The sequence below is a fragment of the Myotis lucifugus genome, unplaced genomic scaffold, assembly GCF_000147115.1.
Source record: "Myotis lucifugus unplaced genomic scaffold, Myoluc2.0 scaffold_208, whole genome shotgun sequence".
NCBI classification, from domain to species: domain Eukaryota; kingdom Metazoa; phylum Chordata; class Mammalia; order Chiroptera; family Vespertilionidae; genus Myotis; species Myotis lucifugus.
This window is the reverse complement of record NW_005871256.1, coordinates 1,382,834-1,397,513: the sequence shown is the minus strand read 5'-3', so window position 1 is coordinate 1,397,513 and position 14,680 is coordinate 1,382,834. Positions and strand designations below refer to the sequence as shown.

The 14,680-nt window shown below is 54.4% G+C and overlaps 3 protein-coding genes across 4 annotated transcripts in view; 1 reads left to right on the top strand and 2 right to left on the bottom strand.

Annotated features, from left to right (window-relative positions):
* TMEM130 (transmembrane protein 130) overlaps positions 1-8,656 on the bottom strand; it is a gene marked incomplete at its 5' end in the record, with an annotated part of 16,990 nt that extends 8,334 nt beyond the window's left edge. Inside the window, 2 exons of the mRNA XM_023761437.1 lie at positions 8,497-8,624; positions 8,655-8,656. Coding sequence (XP_023617205.1) covers positions 8,497-8,624; positions 8,655-8,656 — 130 coding nt within the window. The remainder of the gene's footprint in view (positions 1-8,496; positions 8,625-8,654) is intronic.
* Positions 1,019-7,906, top strand: NOP16 (NOP16 nucleolar protein). Of its 2 annotated transcripts, XR_002831400.1 has the most exons (6): positions 1,019-1,223; positions 1,310-1,418; positions 2,383-2,449; positions 3,621-3,727; positions 4,260-4,469; positions 7,615-7,906. XR_002831400.1 is itself a non-coding variant. In XM_006097683.3 (5 exons), the coding sequence occupies exons 1-5, from the start codon at positions 1,117-1,119 to the stop codon at positions 4,401-4,403; spliced, it is 534 nt and encodes a 177-aa protein (XP_006097745.1). In that variant the 5' UTR covers positions 1,019-1,116; the 3' UTR covers positions 4,404-4,723. The 2 variants fall into 2 exon arrangements, 1 of the variants encoding a protein (XP_006097745.1); XM_006097683.3 differs by lacking the exon at positions 7,615-7,906 and having other exon boundaries at positions 4,260-4,723.
* ARL10 (ADP ribosylation factor like GTPase 10) lies at positions 5,703-14,650 on the bottom strand (the record flags this gene model as incomplete). Its single annotated transcript, XM_014463405.2, is given in 6 exon segments — positions 5,703-8,831; positions 10,423-10,598; positions 13,845-14,046; positions 14,529-14,579; positions 14,581-14,598; positions 14,600-14,650. Coding segments are annotated over 6 exon segments (672 nt in total), but the record flags the coding sequence as incomplete, so codon positions are not given.
* Between the last annotated feature and the right edge of the window lie 30 nt (positions 14,651-14,680).

Genomic DNA, 14,680 nt, shown 5'->3' with positions numbered 1-14,680 from the left:
CCCACGTCAGCTGCTCAGGCCCCTCCGCATCCCCCTCCCTCGTCGCACCTCTCTCCCCACGATGCTCCCCTCCGCTCCCCAGAACGCGCGCCTCCGGTCTGCGCCCCCTCCCCTCCCGGGTCTGCGCGTGCCCGCTCTGACTCAGCGTCCCGGGGGACGCACGCACCGCTGCAGAGCCCGGAGCAGGCCCCTTTGGGTTCTTCTCCCGGTGCCTGCTCCGCTTGTGACGCACACGACTTCGAGATGCGGTTCTTCATTCGAGAAACGTTGAGAGCCTACCGTATGCCAGGCTCTGGGCAACGGGCCTTGAACACCCCCTCCAGAGAGAGGGGCTTGAGCACAGGGTCCCTGCTCAGGGAATGACGTTATTCCTCAGTTTACCCTCTCTGCGCCTGCTTAAAATGGTGCTTGTGCTCAAACCTGGCCCCCGGTGACGTCGCTGTCACGGAGGGCCGTGCAAGGATCAGACAATGGTGATGAGGAGTGACCAGACTGCTCCCTGGACATTCCTTGTCCTAAGCAGGCGCTCCCATCTGCCATAACCAAGCAGAGCGTGTCTTTCCTCCTAGAGGGTGGCCAGGCCTGGCTGGCCTTAAAGACTGGACACCAGCTGGGTCGTGGGTCCAGCTCGACTTTACTCTGGACCTGGGCAAGGGATGGGGCCCAGAGGGAGGGGGTCATACAATTGAGGTCAAGCACGGCCTGCCAGGCGGGAGGAGCCAGCTTCGGGACACGTAGGAAAGAACACTGCAGACTGGAGAATTAGAGGCTAAGGTGCTAGGTGGGGCGCTGCGATGGTTCCAAGGATGCCTCGGGAGTCACGTGGCCAGGAGACGCGGTGTCCCAGGCAACAGCGAGAAGAGAAAACTGGACGTTAAGCCCCGCCTCCTGGTCATGAAAGGGGCGGGGGGATTTGTTGAATAGTGTACGCATGCGCAACTTCTCATTGCATTCTGGGAGTTGTAGTAAGAGCACTGTGTCGCTCCGGGGAGGACTACATTTCCCAAAAAGCCTGCCACGCCGTGCGCGCAGCTTCCGGAAGGCGTCCACTACACGACACGAGGTTCTGGAAGTGAGAGGCGCCGGGTCTGAATTGCCTGTGCGGTGGTCGGCGTGATGCCCAAGGCCAAGGGGAAGACCCGGCGGCAGAAGTTCGGTTACAGTGTTAACCGGAAGCGTCTGAACCGGAGTGCTCGACGGAAGGCAGCCCCGCGGATCGAGTGGTGAGGGGCCCGGGTTCAGGAGGCCGCGGGCCTGGCGGGCACGGCCGGCGAGCTGACAGTTCCGCGCTCTCCCTCTTTTCCCGCAGCTCCCACATCCGACATGCCTGGGACCACACCAAGTCCGTGCGGCAGAACCTGGCCGAGATGGGCTTGGCTATGGACCCCAACAAGGCGGTGCCCCTCCGTAAGAGAAAGGTACTGGCTTGGCCCCCGCCCCGCCCCGCCCCGCCGTAACTAGCCGGGTTCCGAACGCCCGCCCGTCGCCTCCCTCGCGTCCTGCCCGGGGTTGCGACCCCACAGCCCTCGGCGCCTTCACCGACCGGCCGCGGGACCCTTTCCTCCCTCCCTCTCCCTCCCCCCAGCACACACTGGGCCCGGGTTGGAGCTTCTGCACTTATTTTTTTTTTCCCTCTGAAATTAACTTGTGTCCCTTGGCATCTCAATGGTATTTTCCCGAATTTATCTTTTCCTGCCCCTTATTTCCCTTACATCTTCTTCCCCCAAGTCCTCCAATTATCCTTGGCCTGAGGCGTCTCCTAGGACCAATTTCTCCCGAGGAAGGGTTTCCTGGGCCACCCCTTTAAGAAACAGCACCTCTCCCACTCAGGAACTTCTGTCCCGCGTTATTTTATTTATTTACTTATTTATTTTTGACTTTGTCCCGCGTTATTTTAATTCATAGCACGTGGTGTATTGTATATTTATCTCCTTCCCCCAACAAAATCCAATAAGTAGTTAACCTAATAAAAGGATTTACTGATTGACTTGGCCCCGTTGCCTTTAGGCAAGTTTCTTTGTATCCCTTCCTACGAGGGAACTGGCGCTGCTGTTTCTTGAACAGACGTGAGGCTGCAGCCCAGCGCTGTCAGGTGGCTCCCCTCATTGTGGTGGTTCATTGGATTGTCATCCAACAAAGTGGGCAGACAAGGCTTACTATGCCCATTTCACGGGCGCAGAAAGATGAATTGCTTGCTCGAGTCTCTGAGAATCATGAAACCTCCAGGGTATTGGTTCTCCTTGTCATCTGTTCCTGCCTGACCTTGTGCAGGGATTCTTAGGGGTCATGCAGTGGCGCTGGGATGGGCAAGCGCCTCTAGAAGTTTCTCTCACCCAGGATCCTTCCTTCATCTGCTGGTCTCACTGGCTCTGTTCTCTGCAGGTCCAGGCCATGGAGGTGGACGTAGACGAGAGACGGCAGCTCGTACGGAAGCCCTATGTGCTGAATGGTGGGTGCTGGCCACATTCCTCGGGTCACCATCCAGCATAGTCAGGGCTGGAAGGGCAGGTAGAGAAGCCAGGACCAGAGGGAAGAAAAGCTGGTCCAGGGCTCACACCGTTAGGGCTGTGTCTCCGGCTGGCACATGCAGTCTACTGGCTAAACTCAGGTGTGTGAAGTGAGGTCAGAGCTGTTCAGGGAGGATGAGCCAGGTGCCCGAGAGGTTAGAAAAGAAACCCATTAAGTCTCAGGCTTGTATTTCAGCTTCTCCTGAATTTAAGGATGAACAGATTTTTAGAGATTTCACCCTCTTGTTTAATCTTCCCAATGACCAATCAATTTCATGTCCATAAAGGCCACAGAAACTGAATATTAAAATAGAAAATAAATTCTGCAGGGAAGACAGAATACTCTGGAATTCTCTACCCACCCTTCCTATTACTTGTCTGAGATTTTTTTGGTTTTTTTGTTAATCCTCACTCGATATTTTTTCCATTGAGAGTGGGAGGGAGGGCAAGGGAGAAGCAGAGAGGGGGAAACATCAATGTGAGAGAGACATATTGACTGGTTTCCTCCTGCACACACACCGACTGGGGCCAGGAGTGAACCCCGCAACCCTGGGACTTGCTCTTGACCAGGAATCATACCTTCAACCACTGAGCCACACTGGCCAGGGCTTACCTGTCTGAGGCTTTTAATAGTTGTGACTGTAGGATTTGACTGGCCAGACATTTGATATAGAATTCCTTGAGGTCCTATCTTTAGTTTTTCTCAGTGATTCTCATAAGTACTGTATTGGATTGCATATATAAAATCGTGTACTTATTACGGTAAAATTTTTTACTATAAGCAGTTTTAGCACTTAACTCTGGGTAAGATTTGACCACCTGGTTTCAGTGAGTATTTTCCTTCCTTCGTAGATGAGAAATAGGGAGTATTTGCCTAGCTAGTTTAAAAGCAAAGCCATTATTGGCTCCACAGCTTGGCTTTTTTCTCTCCGGTGGAACAGAGGTGCCTGGGCCCAGCCTTAGACCCTAGTTCTCATTTGTTCGGACCTTTCCATTTCATGTGTTATTGTAACACTTCCAGGAAAGAGTGTTAGAGTGTTTAGAGCCGGCAGGGAGCCCTGTCCTGTGCAGGGAGCAACACCTCATTCCCTGTCTCTTGGCTTCTCACCCCAGACCTCGAGGCAGAAGCCAGCCTCCCGGAAAAGAAAGGAAATACGCTGTCTCGGGACCTCATAGACTACGTACGCTACATGGTGGAGAACCATGGGGAGGACTACAAGGTGAGTGGCTCAGGCCCGGCGAGAGCACCACTTGGGCCCATTGGGAAGATACCGCAGACCATTTGTGGTCTGATCTGCTTGCTTAGGGCCTTTTCCTGCTTGGAAATAGGGAAGACAGGCTCTGGCAGTGGATCCTACTGACAGTGCTAATAGCTGAGACAGACTGAGTGGCTGTCCCAGATATGTTGGTTTGTTTGCATGGGACTTAGGAAGAACTTGAACTACTTGCTGTTTTAGTTATGGGAGGTTTTAAAAATAAGTCCATATTTTTAGCTTCTGTTAAACATGGAAAGATCGGGCTACACTGGCCTCCCCCCCTCCCTCCCATGCCAGTGAGATTAGTTGTCTGTGGATGGAGCATGAGCTGCTCAGCTGGCCCCTGTGGCATCTGCCTCCATTTCCCCACATACACCATGGCTTCTGAGGTGAGGAAGCTGAACCTCCGGGACAGGAAGTGGTAGCCCACCTCCAGCAGAGCTAGGGTTTGAACCTTTGCCTATCCGTCCCTCAAGTAGCCTTTCTCCCTTCTTAGGCTATGGCCCGGGATGAGAAGAATTATTATCAAGATACCCCGAAACAGATTCGGAATAAGATTAACGTCTATAAGCGCTTTTACCCAGCGGAGTGGGAAGCCTTCGCTCATTCTTTGCAGAAGAATGCGATGGAGGTTGCGTGACTGGTGTACGCCTGCCCCAGGCTGAAGCCTCCTCCTGGACCCGAGAAGCTGGGGCCAGGGTTTAAGGCAAGGAGGGGAGTGTGGCTACAGAGGCTGGCCAAACCCCATTCTCGGGGCCAGGCCTGCCTGGTTTGGGCGGCATGAGGAGTGTCCCCGCTCCATAGCAGGACCACAGGCAGGGTGTGGTTGGGCGCTGGGCATTTTCTTGTCTGTCTTCAGCTATGAACCATAGAAAAATTCTCCTGTTTCTCCTACAAGCCCCTAAAATGTCTCTTCTTGCTGCTCTGGGAAAGAAGGTTTTTACATTATTTCACATGAAACTGTGAGATGTGTGGTTTTATCTTCATCGTACATGTAAGGAAACTGGGGCTTGATGGACATTAGGGGTGGGGGGTCGAAGTCTTTACAACTGCTGAGCCTCGGCTTTCGCTTGCTTCTCCCCCTTGGCCTCTGAAGGCAGCCCCCAACCCACCTTCAGGCCACATAGACTCCAGCAGTGACTGGCCACGAGGCACGGCAGGTGTGGCATTTAGGATCTAGTCCAGCGGTTCTCAACCTTCTGGCCCTTTAAATACAGTTCCTCATGTTGTGACCCAACCATAAAATTATTTTCGTTGCTACTTCATAACTGTAATGTTGCTACTGTTATGAATCGTCATGTAAATATCCGATATGCAGGCTGGTCTTAGGCGACCCCTGTGAAAGAGTCGTTTGACCGCCAAAGGCTTTGCGACCCACAGGTTGAGAACCACTGATCTAGTCTGTGGCAGAGCTCGAGGGCCTTCGTTATTTGACCTCATAACTTTAGTCCTTCACAGCATCCCCAGTTCAGGCCTTAGACTAGCCTGACCCTGACCTTGTTTCTTTACAGTTCAGGTGCCAATTTTAGGAGGCCTTCCCTATTATCATCCCCTACCCCCCGGGCTGGGTAGGTGTCCTATAGTCCCCATGCCCAGACTTCCTGTTAGCAATCATACCGGCATAGCTGCCTTTTAATCTGCCTGATGTCCCCCAGTCCCCTACTAGAGTGCAGGGGCCTCCATTCTGACTTTAGGCACAGGCTGTCAGGTATCTTTGTTCCCATTTCCATGCCTGGCTGACATCCCAGAGCCAGGAGTGGGGGAAAGGTTTGGATACTCTCCAGAGTAACGCTGATGCTCCTTACCACCCACTGATGTGGGCTGTCGAGCCCAGGGACTGGGACTTGTTGACAAACTATCACAGCAAGTGTTCTGGAACCACCCTCTACAGCTGTCCCTCCCTGAGACTGTAAGCACCCAACAGTCCTCAAAACCAGAATTCCAATGAAACCACACCGTTTTTGGCATTTATTGTGTAGTACCTCAGACACCGCCAGCACTAGCACTTCTGCTGTCCGCCCTTGGTGGCCTGTGGGCCTGGGCGCACGGCACAGGACAGCAAGGCCCTTCACTTCCAGATCTTTGAGGGCAAACCTCCCCTTGTCCCTTAGTGCCCCGTCTCCTGGAGGCAGCAGATGAGAAGTTGGAGGGTCCCTTTTCAGAGCTACTAGAAAGGACTCTGAGGACGTGTGAGCAGAGAGCAAGCACGAGGCCCACCGCTCAGTGCCCCTGCTCCGAGGTCGGGCAGCTGTGCGAGGACCACACCACAGGCGAGCTTCAGCAGCTGGTGCGAGATGTTGGCAGTTGCTACTAAACTACATAAGAACAAAGTTTTTCAAAGGCAAATGGAAAGGTTTCATGGAGAACCTGACGCTTCCTTCAGGCAGACAGGCCAGTTAGGTTTTCATCAGCACTTCCGTGGAGGGTTGGGGTGGGGGAGCAGTGAGGACCGACTCCGTCCCCTCTCCAGTCTTACGCTGGTTCCACTGCATCAGTGCAAGCTTACAACGGCAGTTGTGGGCACCAAGAGGTGCTCGAGGCTTCTTGGGATGGGCAGTCCGTCCAAGGTGGTGGTCCCGGCAGCCTCAAGAGCCCTCTTGCCCAGACCATCCACATGGGCCAGCTTGGGGCCAGGTTGGCCCGGACACCTCCTACCTGTTCCCATGTGTAGACAGGTCGGGAGCTGTAGAGCCAGGGCAGTGGTGGGAGCAGTGTCACACAGACTAGCTCAGGAACCTCACTGAGATGAATAGCTCCAAGTAATGCCTGGTTTCCAAAAGCACTTATTTGGCTCCTGAATCAGTCACAAGGCCGGGCAGCTAGCTGTCCTTAAGAAAGGCTATTGTTCTGCTTTGCCCAATCAGGTCCTGGAAATCAGAGCACATGGGCCCGGTGGCACTCTGCCTCAAGTATGGCCCAGCAGCCCCAACAGGAGCACAGCTGTCAGCCACAGGCGTGCTGAGGCTCACCCATAGGCCAACAGAACGTCTGTGTTCCATGCAAGCATCAGAGTGGTGGCAGGCTGGCCCTCCAGCGCCCCTCTGCAGTGTCTTCTGATGCCACTGGGACCCATCGGTTCCCAGTGGTCTTTAAAAGTACCTCAACTACATGTAGTTGAACTCTATTCAGGTTCACCTCTCCCTACTAGGGCCTTTAAAAATCTTACTACAGAGGGACTGATACTCAGTAGACCAAAGGCAGATCTCAGTGAGGAGAAAGGGTCCCTCACCAGCACTGGTTCCAAAGGTAACTTTCAAGCACTGGGATCCAGGTGGGGTTCATAGAACACAGAAGTGAAAAGTTGTCAGAAAAGTTTCAAAGGCTACGCTACAATCCAAGCCGCTCCTTAATTGTTTAAAATAAAAGCAGACAAGTCCCTTCTTAATGCGGAAAGTTAATCCAAAGCCCTAGAGCAGAGCGAGCTACTCTTCAGTTCTGCCTCCCTCCTTCCCCTCTCCTCACACCAGCTGAAGGATTGAGCACAAAGTAAACAAATGAAAGGAAGGCACGGAACCTCTGTTCTCAATGAAAAAACAAACGGAATTGATAAAAAAAAATAGTCCATTTGTGGCCACTGGTTATTCAGTGACCCTGACAGACAAAAGCCGCCTCCTCTTGCCTGCATGAAAGAGAAGTCGATGCAGAGACAAAATGGTCCTAACTGGCTGGTCACTGGAAAGAGAATCGTGGAATGTGCACGGGCGAGAACACCAGAAATTCCGTCCAACTCTGCTGTGGCTGGGCACCCAAGGTCTGGGAGGCTGAGCGACATGCCCCAGGCTACCCCACTGGCTGGTCGCTCCATCCCATTTCTTTACCTGGATTTACACGATTGAAATTTCCTTTCCCAGGGTCCTCTGCTATCTACACAGAAGGGATCTGACATACCGATGGAGGTACAGTTCATGTGGATCAGTGTGAACTCTCCTGGTATCATTATATCAAAGGGCGGGGGAGCTACAGCCTGGCTCCTTGACCTGCATAACTTATCACTGTCATTAATGATTCCAGCCATTTTCCTCAAAGATCCAGATTTTCCATGACAGTCATCTGGGGTTTTGATAGCAGCACCTAGAAACAGAGGCTAAATCTTTGGCCTGTTCCTTTTATAAATAAATAATCACAATGCAGTTCTAGATCAAGGCCCAGCTCTGGTGGACAGTCTTCAGTCTTCTCAGGAATGGAACTCTGGTCTCCCCCACTTACGGAAACCCGATGCCGGCATAGTTCACACAAGAGCAGCAGCTTCTGTCTCCAGACGCGGGGAAATTCAGTGTTTCTGATTGGGGGTGAACACCACTTACTCTGCAGTCATGAGAGGCTGCGGCCGGGCCTCAGCCTGGGGAAGTGGGGAGGTTGCAGACCCTTGCTAGGATCTCCAGGTTTGTCCTCACACATCTCCGATGCTGGGAAATGCATCTCTCACTTTGAAAAAAAAAAACCCCACACAAAACACAGAAATCACCTTCCTATTAAAATGATGGCCCTGGGGCCAGAGGGGAAGAGACTGGTCAAAGCCACAAGCCAGATGGGCAGAGCTGGGGCTGGAGGACCATGTGGAACTGAGCCAGGGTTCGCTGCGTCCTGCCTAGAACCTGTCTGTGAGGAGGGACATGAAACTGCCAGGAGGGAACAGCTGACTGAGTACTTATTTCAACCACCAGGACCTGCAGGAAGGGGAGCACTGAGCCCACCCTCTGCCCCACCCCACTTCGGCCCCACGGCCACCTCACCAGGAAGGATTCTGCGTGGTTCTTGGCTCTGATGAAGGCAAGGAGAGAAGGGACGTGCTGCCACGCAGCTCCTGCCCCAGGCCCAGGCCCAGGCCAGTGATGAAGAGCAGGAGCAGCAGAACTGGGCTCCCAGGGCTGGTGGGTGAGCAGGTGGTGCCAGCCTAGGAGAGAAGCTGCAAGAGTAGTTTCCAGATGTGCACGGTGCCAGGGTCTTCAGATCCAGGTCCCACAGGGGCGATGCTGGCCCCCAAGAAGAAGACCTCCCGCTGGCTGTCGACAACCTGCAGACCCAGCTCCTGCTGCAGCTCCACCATGCTCATGGCCTCGCTCAGGTCCTGGTGAAACAGCCACAGTGTATCCCAACACCCAGCCTCGTCCTCCAGGAAATAAACTTGAGCTACCTCAGGGAACCCTGGGGCCCAAGTTCCCAGAGTGGCCTCTGGACCCCTTGGTAAACTCTTCCTCATCTCTGCCTTTCCTCTGTACTAATCTCTCATCATCATCAACCACTGTGGTTAGAAGTAGCACTTTCTATACATCAGACAATGTGATAGGCACCAAGTCTTACTCAATTCTCACAGTTTAAACCAACGGATGAGGAAATTGGCTCAGAGAAGGTGAAGTCATTGTCAAGGAAACAACTGGCAGAGCCAGATTTCAAACTCAGGTTGGTGTGATGCCCAAGCTTAGGACCCTTCCAGGAATTCCAGCTGTGTCCTAAACTCAGGAGTGAGAGATCTAGAGTGGGCTCACTTCCAGGCAAGTCAGAGGCCACTGCAGAATGTGGCTGCTAAGGGTACATTGTAATTTCAAGCCTGGCTTAAGATTAAAATGATTTTTCTTGGAGCGATTCATAGAATGCTGGGACCTTCAGTGTTGTCTCCTGTAGGTTCAAAATTGCTATAAATTACAGTTTATATGTAGGAGGATGATGTAATTCATCATCCAAACTGGGGTATTTCTAAGACTCAAAGTGGGTACTACCAATAATTATACTAGAATAACAGGCATAAGTGGGTATTGTCCCAGGCAGACGAGGATGTATAGTTACCTGTTTATAAATGTCACGTATTTCCCAATAGGCAGGGGGAATCTGAGGTCAAAGACGCAAGCCTCTCTCCAAACAGGTTGGAAACACGTCCCATGACACACAGGGACATGGGCACAGGCCATAGGAGATATTTCAGGACTCCATACTGTGGCCGTTTCACCTGGCTGAGAATGGCACTTTAGGTCGAGGGTGCCTGGGCCCGAGGCACCACGCTGGCACCTGGGAGAGGTATGTGTAGTGGTTAACAGGGTCTCTGAGGACGATCTGAGTTCAGTCCTGGCTTTGCCTGTCGTGGGGTTTTGTGGGACTGATGTGAGGTCATGGTTGTCAGGTGCTTAGCACTGTGCCTGGTGCACCGTAAGCACGCACACAAGTGCTCGTTATTAGACTTATTCGTTAATCTCCCATCCCTTCCCAGCTTTAGCTCTTTGATCAGAGCCAGAAGTCGCAAGGACATAGCAGAGTGAAAAGGCGCAGGTTTTGGAGTTAGATATCCCACTTTCACTATTTTCAGTGTGAACAGCCTTGGGGAGATGACAGAATCTCTCTGAGCCTCAGATGCCCTGTCTGTAAAATGGGACTAGTATTTCATACCTTGGAGGGTCAGTAGAAGCATAATATGAAAATGTCATTCAAAGCCACACCTGGCATCTAGTTTCTCATTCCTCTAGGATGACAAATGACAGGGAGGCAGCAGGGAAGGCAGACAGGACGGGGATATGGGGTGAGGAAGGAGCAGAGGCAGACGAGTGGGGGACAGCTCTCTGCCAGGGCTCTAGTCATGGGCCTGGGCCTGAATCCCTCTCCAGTGCGCCCACCCAGCCCAGCCACTTGTGGATCAAGTCTGACCTGAGCCAGACTCCTGCGGCCCTCACCTGCTTGTTGGCCACCACGACGACAGGCAGGTCAGGGTCCTTGTCCAGCAGCCTGTGCAGCTCCTGCCGGGCCCAGGGCAGCCGCAGCCGGTCAGCCGAGTCCACCATGAACACCAGCACGTCCACCTCGTTCACAAACTCCTTCCAGTAGAAGCGCAGGTTCTGGCTGCCACCGACTGAGGAGAGGCCAGGGGCCAGCTCAGAGCCTCCCTAGGCCCTGGCTCTCTACAGACAACCCCATCCCCACCTTCATCCAGCTTCCCAAGGCTTCACCCACCAGGAGCAAGGAAAAGACCACAGGTTCCAGAGCCAATCAGACCTGGGTTTAGTTCTGCCTGAGCGCTGGCTCTCCCTGGACAAGTTGCTACCTTCAAATATTAGTCTCCTCCTACTAAATTTACCTAACAGCAAAACCCAAAGGTACATATACAATGCTGTTCTGAGGGCTGGTGTATAGTAGGTGCTCAATAAATAGTACTCTCCACTTCTTTCTCCTGGGCTGCCTTGCCTCCTGCCAATTCCTGGCTTCCTCCTGGGTCAGCAGCTGTGGTCAGAAGCCAGGACTCCCTACCCTGCTTGTGCACAGCCATTCTCCATCCAGTTTCTTTTGTTCAGTCTGGTCACCCCACTTTCTTCCCCCAGAAATGCCATATTCTGTCCTACCACGTGGCTGCCCACATACACCCCTAATGTGGGTTGCCTTCCTTTTCCTTCTGTACCTCTGCACAGTCCCCATTGGTCACCCTAGAGTCTGGTGTTTCTGGTTATAATTCTGACCCTTGTGGATTCTAAGCTCTTTGAGAGTTAGAGCTGTTTACCTCTGGATCCCCCCAAAGCCCTCAGCACAATGCCTGGCACATAGCAGGCACTCAACAAGTATTTACTGAGTGCTTACTAGGTGCCAAGCACTGATCTGGGTGCTGGGGAAACAGAGGTGAGTGAGGCAGGCAGGGGCCCTGCTCTCATGGGGCTCCCTCCGCAATCAGGACAGACACAGCAACAACACCAAGATTTCAGAAAGGAAGGAAATAAAACAGAAAAAGTGGAAGTGGCTGTGGGGGTGCCTTTGGGTTGGGGGTCTAGGAAAGTCTCCCCAAGGAGGTGGCATGTGGGCTGATGAGAAGGAACTAGCCATGGGAGAGGCAGAGAAAAGTATTCCAGGCAGAGGGAAGAGCACACTGGCAGAAGGTGGCCAGAGTGGCTGAGGGAGAGGGGGAAGCCACGACCAGCAAGCCTGGCCAGGGCTGAACCACACGGGGCCTGGAAGGCCGGAGTGGGGCTGTGAGCCCCTTAAGGGTTTTGAGAGTGACTTGATCTGAAAGATACCACTGGCTGACCTGGAACAGACGCGAAAGCAGGAAGACCAGCAAGGAGGCTGTTGTACTGAAATGATTTGGGGCTGGACTAGGCAGGCAGTGGTGGAGGTGGGGAGAAGTGGACAGACCAGAATCTGGACAGACAAGGATAAAGCGGACAGGACTAAGCTAATTAAATGGATATGAGAGGTGGGGGAAGGGAAGAGTTATCAAAGACCCACAGAGGCTCATTCTCAGTGGGTCCCAGGCCTGGCATTGTAGGAGACCACCGCAAGGTGCATGTTCTGGGAGGCGAAAGCCCCAGGACTTCAGCGGGAGATCTGTGGTTGAATCCAGGCTGAAAGACCCTGTGGAGGTGCACTGTTACTGGCCAGACTCTTGGGGAACATGAAGACACGGAACCCCTCCTCCCAGGGCTGGAGGAGAGGGGCACTGTCTCTCCTGACAGGGTGGGCCTCAAGGGCAGAACCCACATTTGACCTTTCTGTGTCCCTGGCACCAACGAGGGAGATGGGGACAGCTTGCTGAAAAGACCAGATTCCAGGTGAATATCAATGTTTGCTACAATCAGGGAGGAAAGATGCAGGCAGATCAGACCAATAGGCAAGTGCCTGAGATCAGAGGAACTGGGCCCAGTCAGGCCAACAGCCAGGCCCTCAGAGTCTGAGCCCCTACCTAGCACTCCACCAAAGCCACCCAGTCCTTACGGTCTGAGTCCTGTGGCTGACAGGAAGTCTACTGTCCCTCCATCCAGTCTGTGGCTGAACACAGGTGGCTAAGTACTGCTGCCCTCTCTGTCCTGCTCTCCCAAGATCCCAAAAAGCCTAATACCGCGGGCAGGGGGCAGCTCAGACCCTCTCTGATCACTCAACCAGCTCTCCCAGATACCTGCCTGGGGCTGGGCCTGGGAGCAGCGCTTGGTCAGACCTGTTTGTCTCAGAGGCTGGGATGTGGTAAATACTGCAGCAGAAGGTGCGCCCAGAGGGAGAGCCCTAAACCTAGCAAGGGCCTCAGAGGAGGCTTCCCGAGGACATCATGTTGATGTAGATCTGGAAGGATGAGTATTAGTTTATCAAGGGAAGGTGGCTTTCCAGACTGAGGGAACGGTGCTTGCAAAGGACAGAAGCAAGAAGGAAAACCTAAGTCCCCTTCAGAACCAAGCAATGGGGCATGGTGCTTATCGGGAGTCACCGTTGCTGGGCCTCAGTTTCCCCATGTCTTAATGAAGATAATAACTGTTTCCAGTTGCATGGAGTTGCTGGGAGGATTTTATTAAGTACAGTCATGCACCATATGATATTTCGATCAATATCGAACCACATGTATGGCAATGGTCCCGTTAGATTAGAATGGAGCTGGAAAATTCCCATCACCTAGTGCAGTGGTCGGCAAACTGGCTCGGCAAACTGCGGCTCGCAAGCCACATGCGGCTCTTTGGCCCCTTGAGTGTGGCTCTTCCACAAATACCCGACTTCTGCGCATGGGCCACGAAGTTTCAATCGCACTGTATGTGCGTGCCCGCACGTGGCATTTTGTGGAAGAGCCACACTCAAGGGGCCAAAGAGCCGCATGTGGCTCGTGAGCCGCAATTTGCCGGCCACGGACCTAGTGACATCGTAGCACAACACATTACAGTTGCCTACAGCATTCAGTACAGTAACAAGCTGTACGGGCTTGTAGCCTAAGAGCAACAGGCTACAGCACACAGCCTAGATGTGTAGCAGACTGTACCACCTAGGTGTATAGGGGAACTCCATGATGCTCGTACAAGATCACCTAAGGATGCATTTCCCAGGCAGCATCCCTGTCCACGTGCCTGTCAAATGATTGGCTTACAGAAAACTAGCTGTCAGTATCTGTGTTAGGCATGTGGGCTCAGCTGGAGTGAGGCACAGGCAGGAGGACCAAGCTGGAGCTGCCTATTCATGAAGACCCCCCACGTCAGAAGACAGCTTTTGTATCCTGTGCCCTGGACGGGGAGGAATTTCATACAGGGGCGCGATCTGCTTAGGTGTGCATTTTGGAGCCCAGGCTTGGGTTCCCTCAGGTGATGGGGGGACAGTGTGTGTGTGTGGGGGGGGGGGGGCGCTGGGGGAGTCTGCTCACTCTCTAGCAGGTCCACCTCGAAGTCCCTGGTGGGCAGCCGCACGGAGTTGAAGCCCCAGGTGGGGATGTGGCCTTCCAGCGGCGACTTCCCGGACAGCACGCGCAGGAACGTGCTCTTGCCGGAGCCATCCAGCCCCAGCACCAGCACCTCGCGCTGCTCCAGCTCCTCCAGCGCCGGCTCGTCGTCCTCCTCCTCTTCGGGCTGCGGGGCAGAGGTCGGGCTGCAGTCTCGCCCTCCAGCCTTGCCCGTCCCGGGGGCAGACCGGAGGCACCACGGCGCGCATCCAGCCCTCCCCCCGTCAAGGGCAGGCGGGCACAGCCCGGTGCAACGGGACGAGCGCGCCCCTTGGAATCCCGAATCCCCAGCCCCGTTCCGCAGGTCTCCCTGAGTGGCCTCGGCGAATTCCTTACGCCCCCGCCCGGGTCCAACGGGCCACCGGCTCGCGGAGCCGGCCGAGGGCCTCCCGACAGCCCCGGGCCGCGCGCACTGCGCAGGCGCCGGGCCGGCGTGGCCCCCACACCGCCCGCGGGGAAGCCGCCCCCCCAAAGCCCAAGGCCCACCCATTCCTCGGATCCACAGGTCACGACGGCCCGGCTGCCCGCCCGGAGCCGGCGGCGGCGGCCCCAAACCCTGAACCCAGGCGCTCCCGTCGCTCGCGCGGAGATGCCCGGGCCCGCACTCACGTCCCACTCGTCCCACTCGGGGAGGCGGGCGGGCTCCGCGCCCCACCAGCCCTTCGCCGCGGACCCAGCGGCCGTTCCGGTCCGCGGCCGAAGAACGTCCTCCAGAGAAGAAAAGACCAATGCCCAGAACGGACCGCGACCGCCCGGGCCAG

Bases quoted from the DNA above. Each gene is read 5' to 3' on its own strand.
- NOP16 (XM_006097683.3), top strand. From the start codon at position 1,117: ATGCCCAAGGCCAAGGGGAAGACCCGGCGGCAGAAGTTCGGTTACAGT. The intron at 1,224-1,309 runs GTGAGGGGCCCG...CTTTTCCCGCAG, and splicing joins GCAGCCCCGCGGATCGAGTG to CTCCCACATCCGACATGCCT. The intron at 2,450-3,620 runs GTGGGTGCTGGC...TTCTCACCCCAG, and splicing joins GAAGCCCTATGTGCTGAATG to ACCTCGAGGCAGAAGCCAGC.